Here is a 14,399-nt window from a genome sequence, read left to right as displayed (position 1 = left end):
TAACAGCTATAAATTTAATGTAAATGGATGTGAACTCCACCTGGGATTGTGCAATGAAACACACCGCAGACGTTCATCGTGCTATACACTTTGGGAAAATGATTGATTAAGAGATTATTCCAGAACCCGAAATCTCAAACCATAGCTAGATACTGCAACCATCTAAGAGCCTCCCCGGCAGTGCTTTCACGGACCATACACTCAGAATCCCACCTCTGCACTTCCAGTAAACGATCACACACAAGCGGTTTATATTTCCTTATGTTAAATGGCTTGGTCACGCCTCTGCATACATACAGAAGGGGCACTAAAGCATACAAAATTGCACATCAGATTTGCATGCTCTATGTATCACCAAACTTCTATTTAATTTGGGCTCCCGTTTATCGTTCTGACTTCACCTCACTTTAGTGGCCATAATAATTATGGACTTCTTACCTTTAAGACATAGATATCTTCAAGTTAAATGAATGTGGAGTTAAGCACAGTATATTTGTAGTTACCTACATATACTTACCTTCTCAATATTTTGGTAGTTGATATTATGGCTACAATATTTCTGTAGCACGATACTTGAAGCTCAATTTACTATTACTATACTAACAAGACATTATTACAACCATCATACTACCAAATGCTGGGGCTGGGCTCAACAACCTCTAGAAAAGTAAAATTCAGTTAAGATTTCAGCAGATCTACAAACTGATATTTTAGAGGCAAATTGTAGATTTTAATGATGTTGCATCTATTTATATGGGATTCTTGTAAAGCACAAAACTAGCCCTCCAAAGTAGGCGCTGCTCACACCGATGTCCACCAGAATTGGACAATTGTCTGCATACAGGAATAGGGACATTCCCAACTCAGATAAAACAAATGTGCAACATTGCAAAATTTAGGTTGAACAATTGGAGGGGGTGAGAGGAGTAGGCATAAGTCCTGCAGAGCTTCCCATCACCTCGAATTAAGTTGAAAGGTGAAAGTACCATACTGGATAGCTTGAGACCTACCAGACAAAAAGATGTGACCCAGACTAATGATTTATCCTAGGTATGAAAATCCAAGATATGTGACAAATTCAGGCATCCTGTTATGCATCAGCATTTTCCGGTGCTAAAGCACCAGATCCACTCTATTAACAGCAGGCAATTCTTTTTTCCACAAGCGAATGACAGCTGTTTTGAGTTTGGACACTTGTGTGGTAGATTTACCTACAAATCCTAAAACTATTCAGGGAATAAAAATGGTATACAATTATAATAACGGTTCAAGAGGAAGAATCAATAGCCAGTATGGCAAGTTCGATTTTGTGGGGGTCACATTTGTGGACTAAAAAGAAATCCAAGATGTGGTCAGCTCGATGAGGGGAAAGGATCACAATAATTTCAATGGGGATTATTTTCATATTTGTTTGTCATTCTGAAAACATGACTAGATGTTAACATTCACTGGGGAGGGGTGGGGGTTGGGGGTCAATGAGCCTTAAATGATTCACTTCGTTAAATTCTTTAGCCAACCATGCAGCTTTTTTGAAGGATACAGTGATGAGCGCCTTTTATTTTCATGTCATGTTGAATGCAGCGGTTTTAGCTTGGTTATTCCAAAAATATGGCCATGAAACTTTTACTTTTGTGGTTATCAGGTAAATTAGAACTCACACTCAGTGTCACAATGGCAGGTAGTGTGATCCAATTTGCGACAGTCAGACAACCTTGATATTGCCAAGGCCTTTGACTCCTGAACGTCTGTAGAATTTCTGACACAGACACATACCTCCCCTCAACATCTGCTCCCTCTGCATCCATGATTTTGAGTGAGACCTTTAAATTGTACCAAAGCTATGTAGCCCACATCAGATCGTACATGTGAATACTGTTTCTTGTAAAAGTTGTTTTCTTTGGGCACTAGAGGACCTGATTTATACTACAAGACAAAAAAAATCAAAGTGGGGGGCAAAACACTAGTCTGCATACATCACTGCCATTTGACCACAACCATGATCTGCAGGAGGGGTGAAACATCTTTGGGAGCTAAAATGTTAACATTTCCTTGCTTTAGGGACATAGGTGTATTGCGGAAACTGTACTGTTGACAAACATACTGAAATACTGAAAGACTTTAGGTCACCACCAAACTGTTCATGAAATAGTAAATACTAACCCAGTCACAAAAAAAAATTGTAATCCAACCATTTGGACAAGCAGAACATATTCATGTCTTGCTTCCATCTACTTGGTGTGCGCTACATCAAATACAATGAAGGACAATGTATGTGTTGCTGAAAGTCTGCACCAACCTGGACTGTCAATTTTTTTGGAAAGGCTGAATCGCCGAAAACCGCTTAATTATGTGAGCACATTACTGCACAACACCAACATTGTCTGTGGATTATCAGGGTACTCATGTGATACTAGCTTGATGGATATGAATGTTTCATGGGTACAAACATTTTTCTTCTTCGTGAGATGCATGCATGTACTTTAGGAATAAAATGATCACTGATGTTATGAGATTAGTCCAGATCTGTACCAGGCATGTATTTGTGTGACAACATTTAATCTGGCAAAAGTATAAAAAGTTCTGGGAAAATTAAGAGAAAGGGATATGTGTCAACAAATGTAAAATACAGAATAACCTTCTCTGGAATGCTCATGACCAACATGGAAATTGTTCGTATCACATTGTTGTCACAATGTCCAAAACTGAGCACATGGGCACACTGATGACAGCGGAGACCCAAGCTCTAAACATAATAATTACGAGCCAAAGAAGGAGTCACTGGTGTAATTTACTATAAAGCAACCCCAAATTGCATTTATCTGCAGTTTTTGCTTTAGTATAATCTTGGATGATATACTTTAAATATCACAAAGCAACTAAAGAGCTGGACTGGTAAATCCAGCGCAGATGTCAGTGTTAGAAATTGTGGATTTCACAAAACTAGTGTGGTCTGATCCTTACGTCTCACCCTTTATGTTGTCAGATCTTTATCCACCCGCAATTACATTGACAGGACCTTCATTTTGTCTGGATTTACAGAGGTACACCCACCATCACTGTGGGCAAAGTATCCTGCTCAACCATTGAACTGGAGGACAGCAAACCATCTCCAAAAGCCATACTGCACTAGGAGGAGCATCATCAGCACGTTAACGTTTGCAATTTGCATCTAAAAGGTGGATAACAAAAGTCAAGCGACTGAAAGGTGTGGGCATGCCCAGTTTCATGTTCATCACTGGCACCTTCAGCATTACCATCAGACGCTTTCCATCCATCTGCTCTCTTCACTCATGCATACATGGCGTTTCATTGCCTAAAGAGGTATCCCCTACAAGCGCTCTGATACCTCCGGATCTAGCCAGCGCTATATAAAACTTTTCAAATAAATAAATAAATAATAAATAAATAAATATGGCTGCCTCCAGCCTGTCCTCATCTTTACATTAATTGTTTTGTTGGCCTAATCCACAGGTTTAAAGCATTAATATTCAGATGTATGAAAATCAAAAAGAGAATTTGTTTGCAAATTATTATGGATGACAGTCGTGCCTTGTGTTGCCCTTCAACTGGTTATAGAAACAGAATTTTCCTACGATTGCAGGACCTAAGGCCAATGCTAGAAACCATCACCCGCTATGAGCAGCCGGATTAGAGCCACACATTCTATTGCACATGCAAAAAGCTAGAAAACCACAGTAATACAGAAGGTTTAAAATTACTAAACATAAAGTTACCAGTAGTACGTCTTACATTGCAGCTGTTGAAGGAAGTAGGGGTTAAATATTTTTGCCATGAAATTGACTGGAAACCGTTCTACAAGGGTGCAAGAGTGGAGCAGGTTGAGGAGGGTTCGTGGCTGAAACTGCGAGAAGCGACTGCTTAGTATAACCTCCAGCTTCCTGAACAAGGAAGCCGCATTTGGCGGGAGGTAATTCAACTTTCCAAAGGGAAGGATCTGCCAAGCAATCTGACGGGTGCTGAAGTTGTCCGAATTGTAAACAAAGCTTTCAGCAATGGCATCGAAGATGGGCCTTGAAAGGATCTGCCGCCGGCTGCAGTACTGCATGACTCTGCTCACTGACTCAGGGTCCATGGTGAAGGAGGCTTTAGGGACCTGTCTCTCCAATGCTTCGGTAAAGTATCTGTCACTGTGGCCAAAGTGCACAAAGCCCTCAAGCACTTTCACGAGCTCTTCTTGTGTGAAGTGCGGAACGTGCCTGACAGAATGCTTACCCAGATGGATCACTAGCGGAATAGCCTGAACTTGGTTGAGTACCACCAGGGCATGCAACACACTGCTAATGTGTTTGCGGCTTAGCTGCGAAGCGATAGAGACTGTGTGGTTATTCATTTTATTCAGTAAACCCTGGAACTGGCCCTTTTGTCCCAAGCCAGCTTGCAGCATGCTATACACCATTGCCACTTCCTCAGGGGTCCAGTCCTCAAGTTTTATCCTTTGCACCTGGTCCATTATCTGCTGCAGCATGGCACACCCAGGACCTTCTAGCGCCAGCATGCTCTCTCCAAGAATGCAGAGGCTCCGTAGGGTCATTTTCCCCTTATCAAGTCGGTCTTGACTTTCTGATACCAAGCGTACTATAAGTGTACTCCATGGGTCTACCCGCAGCTGAACGAGAGCATGCAAAGCCCCCACCAGGCCAGCAGTGGACAACTTCTGGGACTCAAGCTCAAACTGAAAGCAAAGTGCCTTGAAGACTTTGTCCTGAAATACGCGTTCTGGTTCCTTCAGTTCGCCCTCCTCAACCTCAACCTGGGCCACCCTCAGCAAGGCCGCGGCCGCCATTATGTCAGACAACTCTTCCAAGGAGCATACATATTTGAAAATCTGTTTGGATGAAGTAAAGGAATTCAACTGTTCATAATAATATTGCTCATTCACACAATCCTTAGCGATGCTGTTGCCTTTTCTTTCATCTCGGTGGTGGCGCACCCATGCCCAGTCAATGAAGTCTGAGGAGTTGAGAATGGCCGAATGGTGACTTTCATTGCGCATCTTTTGAAGACTCCCGCTAGTTGGAATGCAATGGAGAACAGGCATCTTGGATAGGCTGTGAAACCATGAGGAGCAGCACATCGGGTGAAATTTCAAAATTTGAAATAAAGTTTTTCTCATGTTCATCTGTGATCTGGAAGCTCGCACGACACACCAAGTAGAAAATGAAAATGTCCGCAAATTCATAAAGGCCATACCAGCTCAGCTGCGGACTATACCTAGAGGAGGAAATAAAAAAAATAGGTTACTATTTTAACGGACCACCTCAAATATATTTGGGTCACAAAATAAACAGCAGACTTTGGTTAGAAGTGCATCCATGATTACTTACAAAACAGGAACTATATTCCTATATCTCATTCCATCCTAACTGCCAGGCTAGCTAACCTCGGCCTGAAGCACGAAGCACTGGCATGGTTGAGGAGTTTCCTAACTAACCGCACCCAGCAAGTAACTATGGGTACGTATCGGTCAGAGGAAGTTGAAATCTCCAAGGGGGTGCCACAGGGCTCATGTCTGAGCCCCACGCTTTTTAACATATATGTGGCACCCCTGGCTAACATCATGAGAACGTATGGATTCATCCCGATATCTTACGCGGATGATACACAACTCCTCTTTCCCTTTAAGATCTTTACCCCCGAGGTTAGGAACTCCTTCTCTCAGGGCATGAAAGCAGTGGCACACTGGATGTCTTCCAACTACTTGCAATGCAACGTTGGGAAGACAGAAGTCATGTTGTTTGGTGAGGCAAAACTACTTTGGACTCCAGACTGGTGGCCACAAGATCTCGGACCAGTACCCAAGCCCAAACAAATAGTCAAGAACCTGGGAGTACGTCTAGATCAGGAGCTCACTCTCAAACAACATGGCAACCAGGTGGTGGGAGCCTGCTTCCATGTGATTGGCATGCTGCGTAAAATCTTCCCCTTATTACCAGATGCAACCAGGAGGACGCTGGTGCAGGCTCTAGTCCTGAGTCGATTGGACTATTGCAATGGCCTGCTCCTGTCTGCTAACGAGGGAGTCACGAAAAGACTTCAGGTGGTCCAGAACACGGCTGCTCGCTTGGTTGTGAACGCCCCTCCTCGTACGCCTTCTAAACCTCTGCTGACAAAATTACATTGGTTATCTGTCAAACAGAGGGCCAAGTTCAAGGTATGCTGCACCATACATAAAAGCCTTAATGGGATGGGTCCTGCATACCTGACCACCAAATTTGTCCCTTACATACCCTCCCAGACACTCAGGTCGAGTGAACAAGGCCTTCTGTGTGTACCTAGAGCAAAGAAGGCCAGCCATGGAACTAAAGCATTATCAGTAGCTGGACCCTCCCTTTGGAATAGTCTCCCAATATCTCTCAGGCTATGTGCAGAACACTTCCCTTTTAGAAAGATGCTGAAGACCTTCTTATTCCAACACTAGACTAGAATAGCTGCTAAAATAGTCCTTCCCCATAACCTATGTTGTAGAAGCCAAAGGCGCGGAGATACTCCTTCGGGAGTCGAAGCCAGCGCGGTACAAACCTGCAAATAAAATAAATATTAACTTATAATTCTGAAAGACAGAACCGCTTGCCAAATATTCACCTCCTGTGAAATGGAATCTCAAACTATCATTCTTCATACTACATAAGAAATCATGCCCACGACGAGTAAGTGAATGCCAGAATAAGTCAATTCTTAAATGAGTGAGTTAGTGAGCAGCTGAAAGTCTGAGCGGTTCCCTAACTTTTGATTCCTGAGGACGCCCAGTGAGTCTCTACTGGAAGCGGGGGTCCCCCCCCCACCCCGAAGCAATTTATACGTTTTAAATTTCAAACATTAAAACAGTAATTCTCAAAAAGTACACAAACAAGTGCACACAAAACAAATACTCGAATTACTAGAGATTTTATTATTTCATATTATAAACATTTGCAAAGAATTGTGCATTCTACAACCAATTTGTCATTATATATTAAACTGTATTTGCTTTTAAAGCACAGTGAATGATGACCTTACTGTGCACCAGGATACAACAGTCTTTGTTGGGTCTCTTCAATTACTTATGTCCGTTACCAAACATAAGTTGGAGATTGAATGCCTGCTTCAAAAAACCTGCACTGATCTAATCTTTCTCACAGAAACATGAGCTACGCCCACCTCTGACCCAGACTGGGTGGCGGCCCTGCCTCCGGGCTACTCCCCTGCCTCCGGGCTACTCCCTTGCCTCGGTCCCCAGATTGGGCAAAATAGGTGGAGGAATAGCAATAATTTATAGAACAGAAAACAAAATGAAATTTGAGTCAATATCCCTTGCCGGAGCAGAAGCTATGACATTTAATATTAAAATTAATCAGAAGGTCAATTTTCCAGGTTTGCTTCTCTATAGACAGCCTGGTCCTAAACTTCCTTTCCTACAAGGTCTTCTTGATCTTTTGAGTCCTGTACAGATACCTCCTCCTTTACTGTACTAGGTGATTTCAACTTTCACCTTGAACTCTTCACTGACTCCATAACTATGACAGTATTAGAAAGTGTGGAAGCTCTTGGTCTGTCTCAGCTAGTGGTCGGCCTCACCCACAATGCACTACATACACTGGATGGAATTTTTACAAATTATTCCGCAATTCAGATTGACAAGATTTTGCCACTGATCTGGACAGACCACAGGGTAATCATTTTTAATCTAATTGTTGAATTTGTCCCAGTCCCCCCTGCATGGTGTCCACCCACAACCTTTGCACGGTCTAGGTGCAATTTTAATCCTGATGCCTTTGCTGAGCGGCTGACCAACACTGTTCCCATGCTGACATCTAATTCCAATTTGGATGCAGATAACTAGGACTACTGGATCAGAGCAGCAATAGATAAACTAGCTCCTTTAAGTCAGTTTCCCAACGCAGACACAAACCAACTGCCCCCTGGTATACTGCAGAGCTGAAAAATTTGAAATCACAGTGCAGGCGCACCGAACGTGAATGGAGGTTGCATTACACTACTGAAGTCAAGCTTAGCTATAATAAGTCTCTTACAGAGTACAAGGAAGCTATTCTAGGAGCCAAAACGGATTTCTATACTGGGAAGATAGAGGAGGCAAAACACTCTACTAGAGAGCTCTTCAAGACCATTTCCTCCCTATCAAAGCTTCAGCAAGGAGTCTCATTTTATCCTAATAAAAATGTATGTGACCAAATGGCCGGGTTCTTCCAGTCAAAAGTACAAAAAATATACTGTGTACTGGAGGGATCGGATCCGGCCCCCATAATCCATCTTCTCAAGATAGTGATGAGGGGTTAGAATTGACTAATCTTGTGGAAGTAAGTAAGTAAGAAAATAAGTGTTTATTGTTTAGTTAGTTAAAACCATAACAATTAAAAAAAAAAAAACAATGTTATACAAGACAGGTTTAAAAAAAAGAATTAAACAATACATTCATTTCATCTCTACTTAATACTTCTAAAATGTCATTGTTAAAATTCAGTGACCATATGTTTGTAGTCTTTTTTTTTTTCCTTGCCAAATGTCTGACCCTTTTAACAAAGCTTTGTAAATACTTTAAGGAATTTGATCAGTCTACCGTTCAGTTGTGGGTCAGCAGGATTTAGGAACACCGTTATTGCAGCTCTACAGGACCTAATGCCTCTCTCATTAAAACTTGGTTTTAGGAGCATCGCTCGTTCATTATACAATTTTTTGCATGTGCAAATTACAGGAATGAGATATTTGTAGAAATTGCACAGCCGGCATGATTTAGGACCTGTATGCACCCAGGCTGGCTGATCTGCCAAAGATGGTAGTTTTCCAAAGCGTAGTGCCATTAATTGCTTTTTTACGTTAATTGAAAATGTCAGATTCAAATATGACACCGGTGCAAGAGACTTATAATTGTTTATCACCATCCAAGAGTGCGACCTTAACCTAAAAATATTTTTATCAAGTTGTGCTGAATGAATTTTTGAAACTTTGTTTATTGCTTGTTTGAAGGACTGGTACGGGAGGTTTTTATTCCATAAGTCTGTTGTACATGTTATTGAGAGAGATTTGCTTAAGTATTGATTAAAGGGAGAATTTTTATCCTCGTCTACTTCGGACCAAAGTGCTTCATTAATTTGAGAAGTAGCTGCATTTTGTTTCAAGCGGTACCAGGTTTTCACTGTATCATACATTCTCCCTATGTCTTCGTTTATTAGGCCGAATTCAAGACGAACCTGGGCCGGAGAGGCCGACCTTTGTTTCTGAAATACTTTTTTGTAGGTGGAAACTATTAATTGATTTAAAACCTCTCCGTCTTTGCCATGAAAGGCAGCGCTGGCGTATGTTATCGTTGGAAGGATTTTCGCCTTCATTACTGCGAGCAAAGGTTTGTATGAAGTACCCTTCAACTTTTTTGCCAGTAGACTGAAGGCAAATATAAGGGCACTGGTTCTCTGAGACATATACCTTTTTTGTTCCGTATGGTTTTGTGAATTATCAATGTAAAATCCCAGGTACTTATATTTTTTTACCTCCTCTAGTTGGTTGCCGTTAAGCCAGATAGTCTGCTTACATCTCCGCTGACTCCCAATCACCATAGTTTTTGTTTTTGATATATTTATTTCAAGTTTGTTTTCTAAAATATAAGCTGACATTTCGTTCAGACTTCTTTGAAGACCGATTTTTGTATGACTCATTATCACCACATCGTCGGCATATGAAAGATGAGTAAGTACCAGTTTACTAAGTTTCGGTGATTAATCATCTATATAGCTTCTCCCCAATGACACAGGACTAGTACTGACTATTACGTCTGGCTCACCAGAGGATCCTTGCCCACCGAACATAATTCACAAGGCCTCGAGACTAACTAACTCGCTTTGACCCCCTTTTTAAACACTATCGTAGGGTCTGGAGACTTTCCCACAGCATGGAAGAAAGCATGCATTAGACCTATTTTAAAGAAGTCCTGCATGGACCCTAGGGACGTAAAGAGCTATCAACCCATCTCCTGCCTTCCTTTGGCGGCCAAGGTCTTGGAGAAAGCTATTAACCAGGAATGAAATTGTTTTCTTATCTCCAATAATACTCTGGATATCTAACAACATGGTTTTCGTGCAGACCACTCTACAGAGTCGGCAATAGTCCTGACCACGGAAGAACTTCACATGCAAATTGACAGTGGTGGGAGGGCGGTCCTGATCCTACTTGACCTGTTTGCCGCGTATGATACAGTGAATCATCTTATTCTTACGCAGAGGGCTGAATGCAAGTGGGATCCGGGACAAGGCGCTGGCTCTTCTTTCATCATTCTTGACAAGCAGAGAACATAAGGTTTGTTGGGACAACCTCAAGTCGGACATCTTTATTTTCCTTGTGGAGTCCCACAAGGGTCTGCGCTCTCACCCACACTTTTTAATATTTATGTGACCCCATTGGCCAAACTAGTTAAGAGACTTTGGCTTCTCACTTGTGTCATATGCCGACGACACTCAAATCATAGTTTCTATATCTTCAGTGAATGAGGCGCCGTCTGCAAGGTTTCATAGTTGACTTGATTGCATAAACACACAGAAAACCAAAATCATGGAGTTTCGTAATGGCCCTCCAATTTGGAATGCAGCCTGGTGGCCAACGGGGACAGGAGACTGTCCATCACCAGTAGATAAGATGAGAAATCTGGGTGTGGTCTGGGACACAGCTTAGTTTCTCTGCTCAGATTAATGAAGTCATCTCAGCCTGTTATTTTATGCTAAAGATCCTACAAAAGATTTTACCATTTCTTCCAATGGAACTGAGGAAAATGGTGGTGGTGGTAGCGCTTGTGTTATTCCGGAACGATTATTGCAATGCCCTCTATCTAGGGGTTGACAAATGGCAGTTAACCAAGCTACAATCTCTTAGAACACTGCTGCCCAGACATTACTCAATATTCCTAAATTCAATCACATTTCTGGGGCCATTAGGAGTCTCCACTGGCTCCCTGTCAAGCAGCGTATTGAATTCAAGGCTTTGTGCCTGGTCCATAAAACATTGTATGGAGGCGGTCCTATGGCGGACTCCAATCGATTCCAATGGTACTATCCAGGGCGTCCACTAAGGTCTGCCAATCAGGCTTTGGTTAAAATCCTGAAATTGAGGAAGGCCAGATGGGGTGGTAGTCTCCTACCTGGCCTGAAACTCTGGAACAGGCTGCCCTTGGATATTAGATCTCAATCGGTTCAGTCTAAATTCTGAGACTTATTAAACACGTAGCTTTTTCCAGACTAGCAGTCAATCTTATCTTTGTGGGCTTATCCTTTCTTCTGTGTTTTCTCCAACGCCAAGACGCCTCGGAAATCGAACGCTATATAAAACCCCTACTTACTTACTATTCCCTCACTATCACCCTCCAGCAGTGCCTCTAATCTCTCCATAGCCCGTCTGTCACTTGTTTTTCATTTGTTTAATAGCACCTCTCATACCAGTGTAGGGTGTCAGAGCACTTTACATCACACACAGAGACAATGAATCATACATATGTAAATCAGTGTATAGAAAATGTTGCATAAGGCAAAGAAGACTACAAAGTGTAGGATTCACATGTCATCCATACTGGTAGGCGTTTTTAAGAGTGCTTGGTCTGGAGAAGTACAAACTCAGGATTCAAAACATAATACTGTGGTTAGCACAGACTTTAAAAATAAGAATTTATTTCTACCAAAACAATTCTTTTTTAGCAGCATCAGGATGATGAAAGACTGGGAAAAATACACAACCTACTAACGTGTACCATGCAGTTTGCATGCAGTTTTGAGGGTAGTTCATAGCTCACTGCCCTAGATTACGATTGTAACTTGAAAACTGCACAGTAACAAAAGAATCGCTTGACAAAAGCAGTAACCGACTGAGCTGTACACATAAAATACTGTTTTTTTAAATGCATGCTACAAGTTCTTTGCAACAGGCATATTAACCATCTGCGCTACCTTAGATGAGTCAAAGCTGGAACTGGACAAAACTCCTATCTCTCTCCAGCAGGTACAATAATCATCGGTGTTATCTTGGCACTTTTATTGTTGTGCCAAAAACTACTGATAATACAAGGAACTGTGCATTGCTTTTAAAACTGCTGCCTGTGGACCCCCTGAGAAAGTGGCACCGATCCCTGGGGGTCCGCGGACCACAGTTTGGGAACCACCGACTTGGAGCATGGATAGATGAGCAAAAGGGTAAGGGCATGTATGGATGCTAAATGAATAGGAAAAACTGTGACAAGCATGCCATACTTGCAGAAAGCTATATCTTTTTCACAGTTGTAGTAGTACTTTATTCGCTAATCACCCAAGGTTGGGGCATGCACTGAAGGTTGGTGAATGCACTGACCAAGAGGAGATCAGGCCTGGGCGTAGTTCCCGGAGTTTTGCTCCACGAAACTCAGCGAAGTTACAAAAAAACTCTGAAGTACTGCGAGTGGCAGAGTGCAGTGCGGACTGCAGTCTGTGCTGGTATTCCTGCCGCTCGGGTAGAAATTCTACCGGAGCAGCAGCTAGCGCTCGTGAACTTACTAACCGCGATTGCAAACTTTCCATTCGCGATTGCGAGCGGGGAAAAAAACTCCATGGCACATCGTGAAGAGGTGTTTTCTGCACTCCGTGAACTCTGAGGAGTGCGAAGTGCAGAAAACTCCACAAACGGAGCGAGGTTCACCACCCAGGCCTAGAGGAGATGCTGCTGAGGAGATGCTCCTTCCGACCGCCTCTCTTTGCAAAACAGCCCAAGCTGCCGCCGCCGGGTCTGTACAGGAGCCCAAGCTTGCATTTTGCTGTCACCGTGGTTGCCGTCCCCGCTACTCGGTGAATAATTCTCCTCTCTGGTTTTGACTCTTGCCCGTCTGTGCTGGTTTGTCATCTTCTGCTGGTGCCGAACACGCGCAAGGAGTTGCATAGGTGCCTTGCAGCCCCTCTGCTTCACGAGGCCGGCATTAATCACGGCCCCTACTCGGAAATACTTGGCCTTTGGCGTGGCTCACTTCAACCACAGAACATCTCTCCCCGTATGGTCCACACAACAGCATTGTGGGCGGTTAGAGAACAACCCCACTCCAAACAGTTAACACTCAACAGTTGAAGGTGAGAAGTGAGAGGAGAAGAGCTGGATTAAATGCACTAGGTGACCACCATCCTATACCTACCTCTACAAGCCTCCTACAGGTGGTCAGTGTTACAAGTACGACAACTGCATAAGCCTTATTCTCTGGTTACTCTGTCGTTCTGCAGCTTTGCTCATCATCAGCCTCCTGTGAGTGGCCAGTGTAAGGAATCAGAAGATATATCCGCTATTCAGGGTCAGTGGCTGTAGGAAGGAGAACTGTACAGAATAAGGAATAAGCAGCTAGGCTAGACAACAGTTTGGAAGGAAGGAAGGATAACCTCTCACAGTACCAAGAACTCCATGATACAGCGCTATGAAATTAGCGAGTAGACGCCTCAAACAGGTGGTCCTAAAGGCACTCATAAAGAGTTTATAACAGGTTACTCTGAATTACCCAAAAGAAAAGGGCTGCATGCAGAAGGGAATACAACCACAGCAGTTGCTGTGCCTGAAGCCTCTGCTGACCTTGCAACTGTAGGATCCACAGAGACCTATTCAACTGTCTCCTGGAATGCTGGTAATGTGAGTAGGCCGACCCCAAGGCTCATAACAAACTTCCATCAGAAGATTGGAAAGGAGTTTACACCTATGATAGCCATTAGAGCTGCGCTGAGCCCAGTGGCCCTAGATGGTAGCCCGTCCGGCACTATGTCAGAGTTGGGAATGGCCTCACTCAAAAGTGAGTCAGCCCATTACAGTTTAGAAAAAGAAAACAGTGACAAAACCCCTACAGGGGCCAACTGTGAGTCAGAGGCTGGTGTAGCCGAACACAAACCCCAGGTACCAGAAAAAACTCTAACAAGGTCACATGGTAAAGTAGGCAACCTGCAAAGTTCAGGGGTCTCGAGACTGACTGAGCACACAGAGTGTGCAAAGAAGCCAAGTAAAATCAGCAACCCCTTTCCTTTTGACTCACCTAAATGTCTACTCCAGGAGCCCTGCAGTGCTGTATGATCAACAGGAGGACAACTGCCACGGCAGTAAGTACCCAAGCGCCAGCTCTTTAATGTTCCTTGACTATACCCTACCCAATATACCAGTAAGAGCCACAGCGTGCAGGAGGGATATCAGAGAGATGGCTGGGAATTCGGATGACTATTATACTTGACGACACCGGAGAGGCTCTCGCAGAGAATGATACCCTCGAGAAGCTCCCATTTTGATGGCTCAATCTTCCAGAATATTCCAGTCAACCAATCTTCCGGGAGCATTTTACCCAATTTGGAGACTTCACAAGGTTTCATAATCTCAGAAACTATGAAATCCCTCAAAAGGGGCCAGCCTTCAATATTATC

General features: G+C 43.1%; 1 protein-coding gene across 1 annotated transcript in view; it reads right to left on the bottom strand.

Moving 5' to 3' along the window:
• FASTKD3 (FAST kinase domains 3) overlaps positions 1-14,399 on the bottom strand; it is a 164,601-nt gene that overhangs the window by 108,115 nt on the left and 42,087 nt on the right. The window contains exon 2 of the mRNA XM_078687628.1: positions 3,751-5,232. Coding sequence (XP_078543754.1) covers positions 3,751-5,209 — 1,459 coding nt within the window. The 5' untranslated portion in view covers positions 5,210-5,232. The remainder of the gene's footprint in view (positions 1-3,750; positions 5,233-14,399) is intronic.

The sequence above is a fragment of the Lissotriton helveticus genome, chromosome 4_1 (assembly GCF_964261635.1).
Source record: "Lissotriton helveticus chromosome 4_1, aLisHel1.1, whole genome shotgun sequence".
Classification (NCBI taxonomy): domain Eukaryota; kingdom Metazoa; phylum Chordata; class Amphibia; order Caudata; family Salamandridae; genus Lissotriton; species Lissotriton helveticus.
The sequence above is the reverse complement of the archived record's forward strand: the minus strand, read 5'-3'. Positions and strand labels throughout refer to the sequence as shown.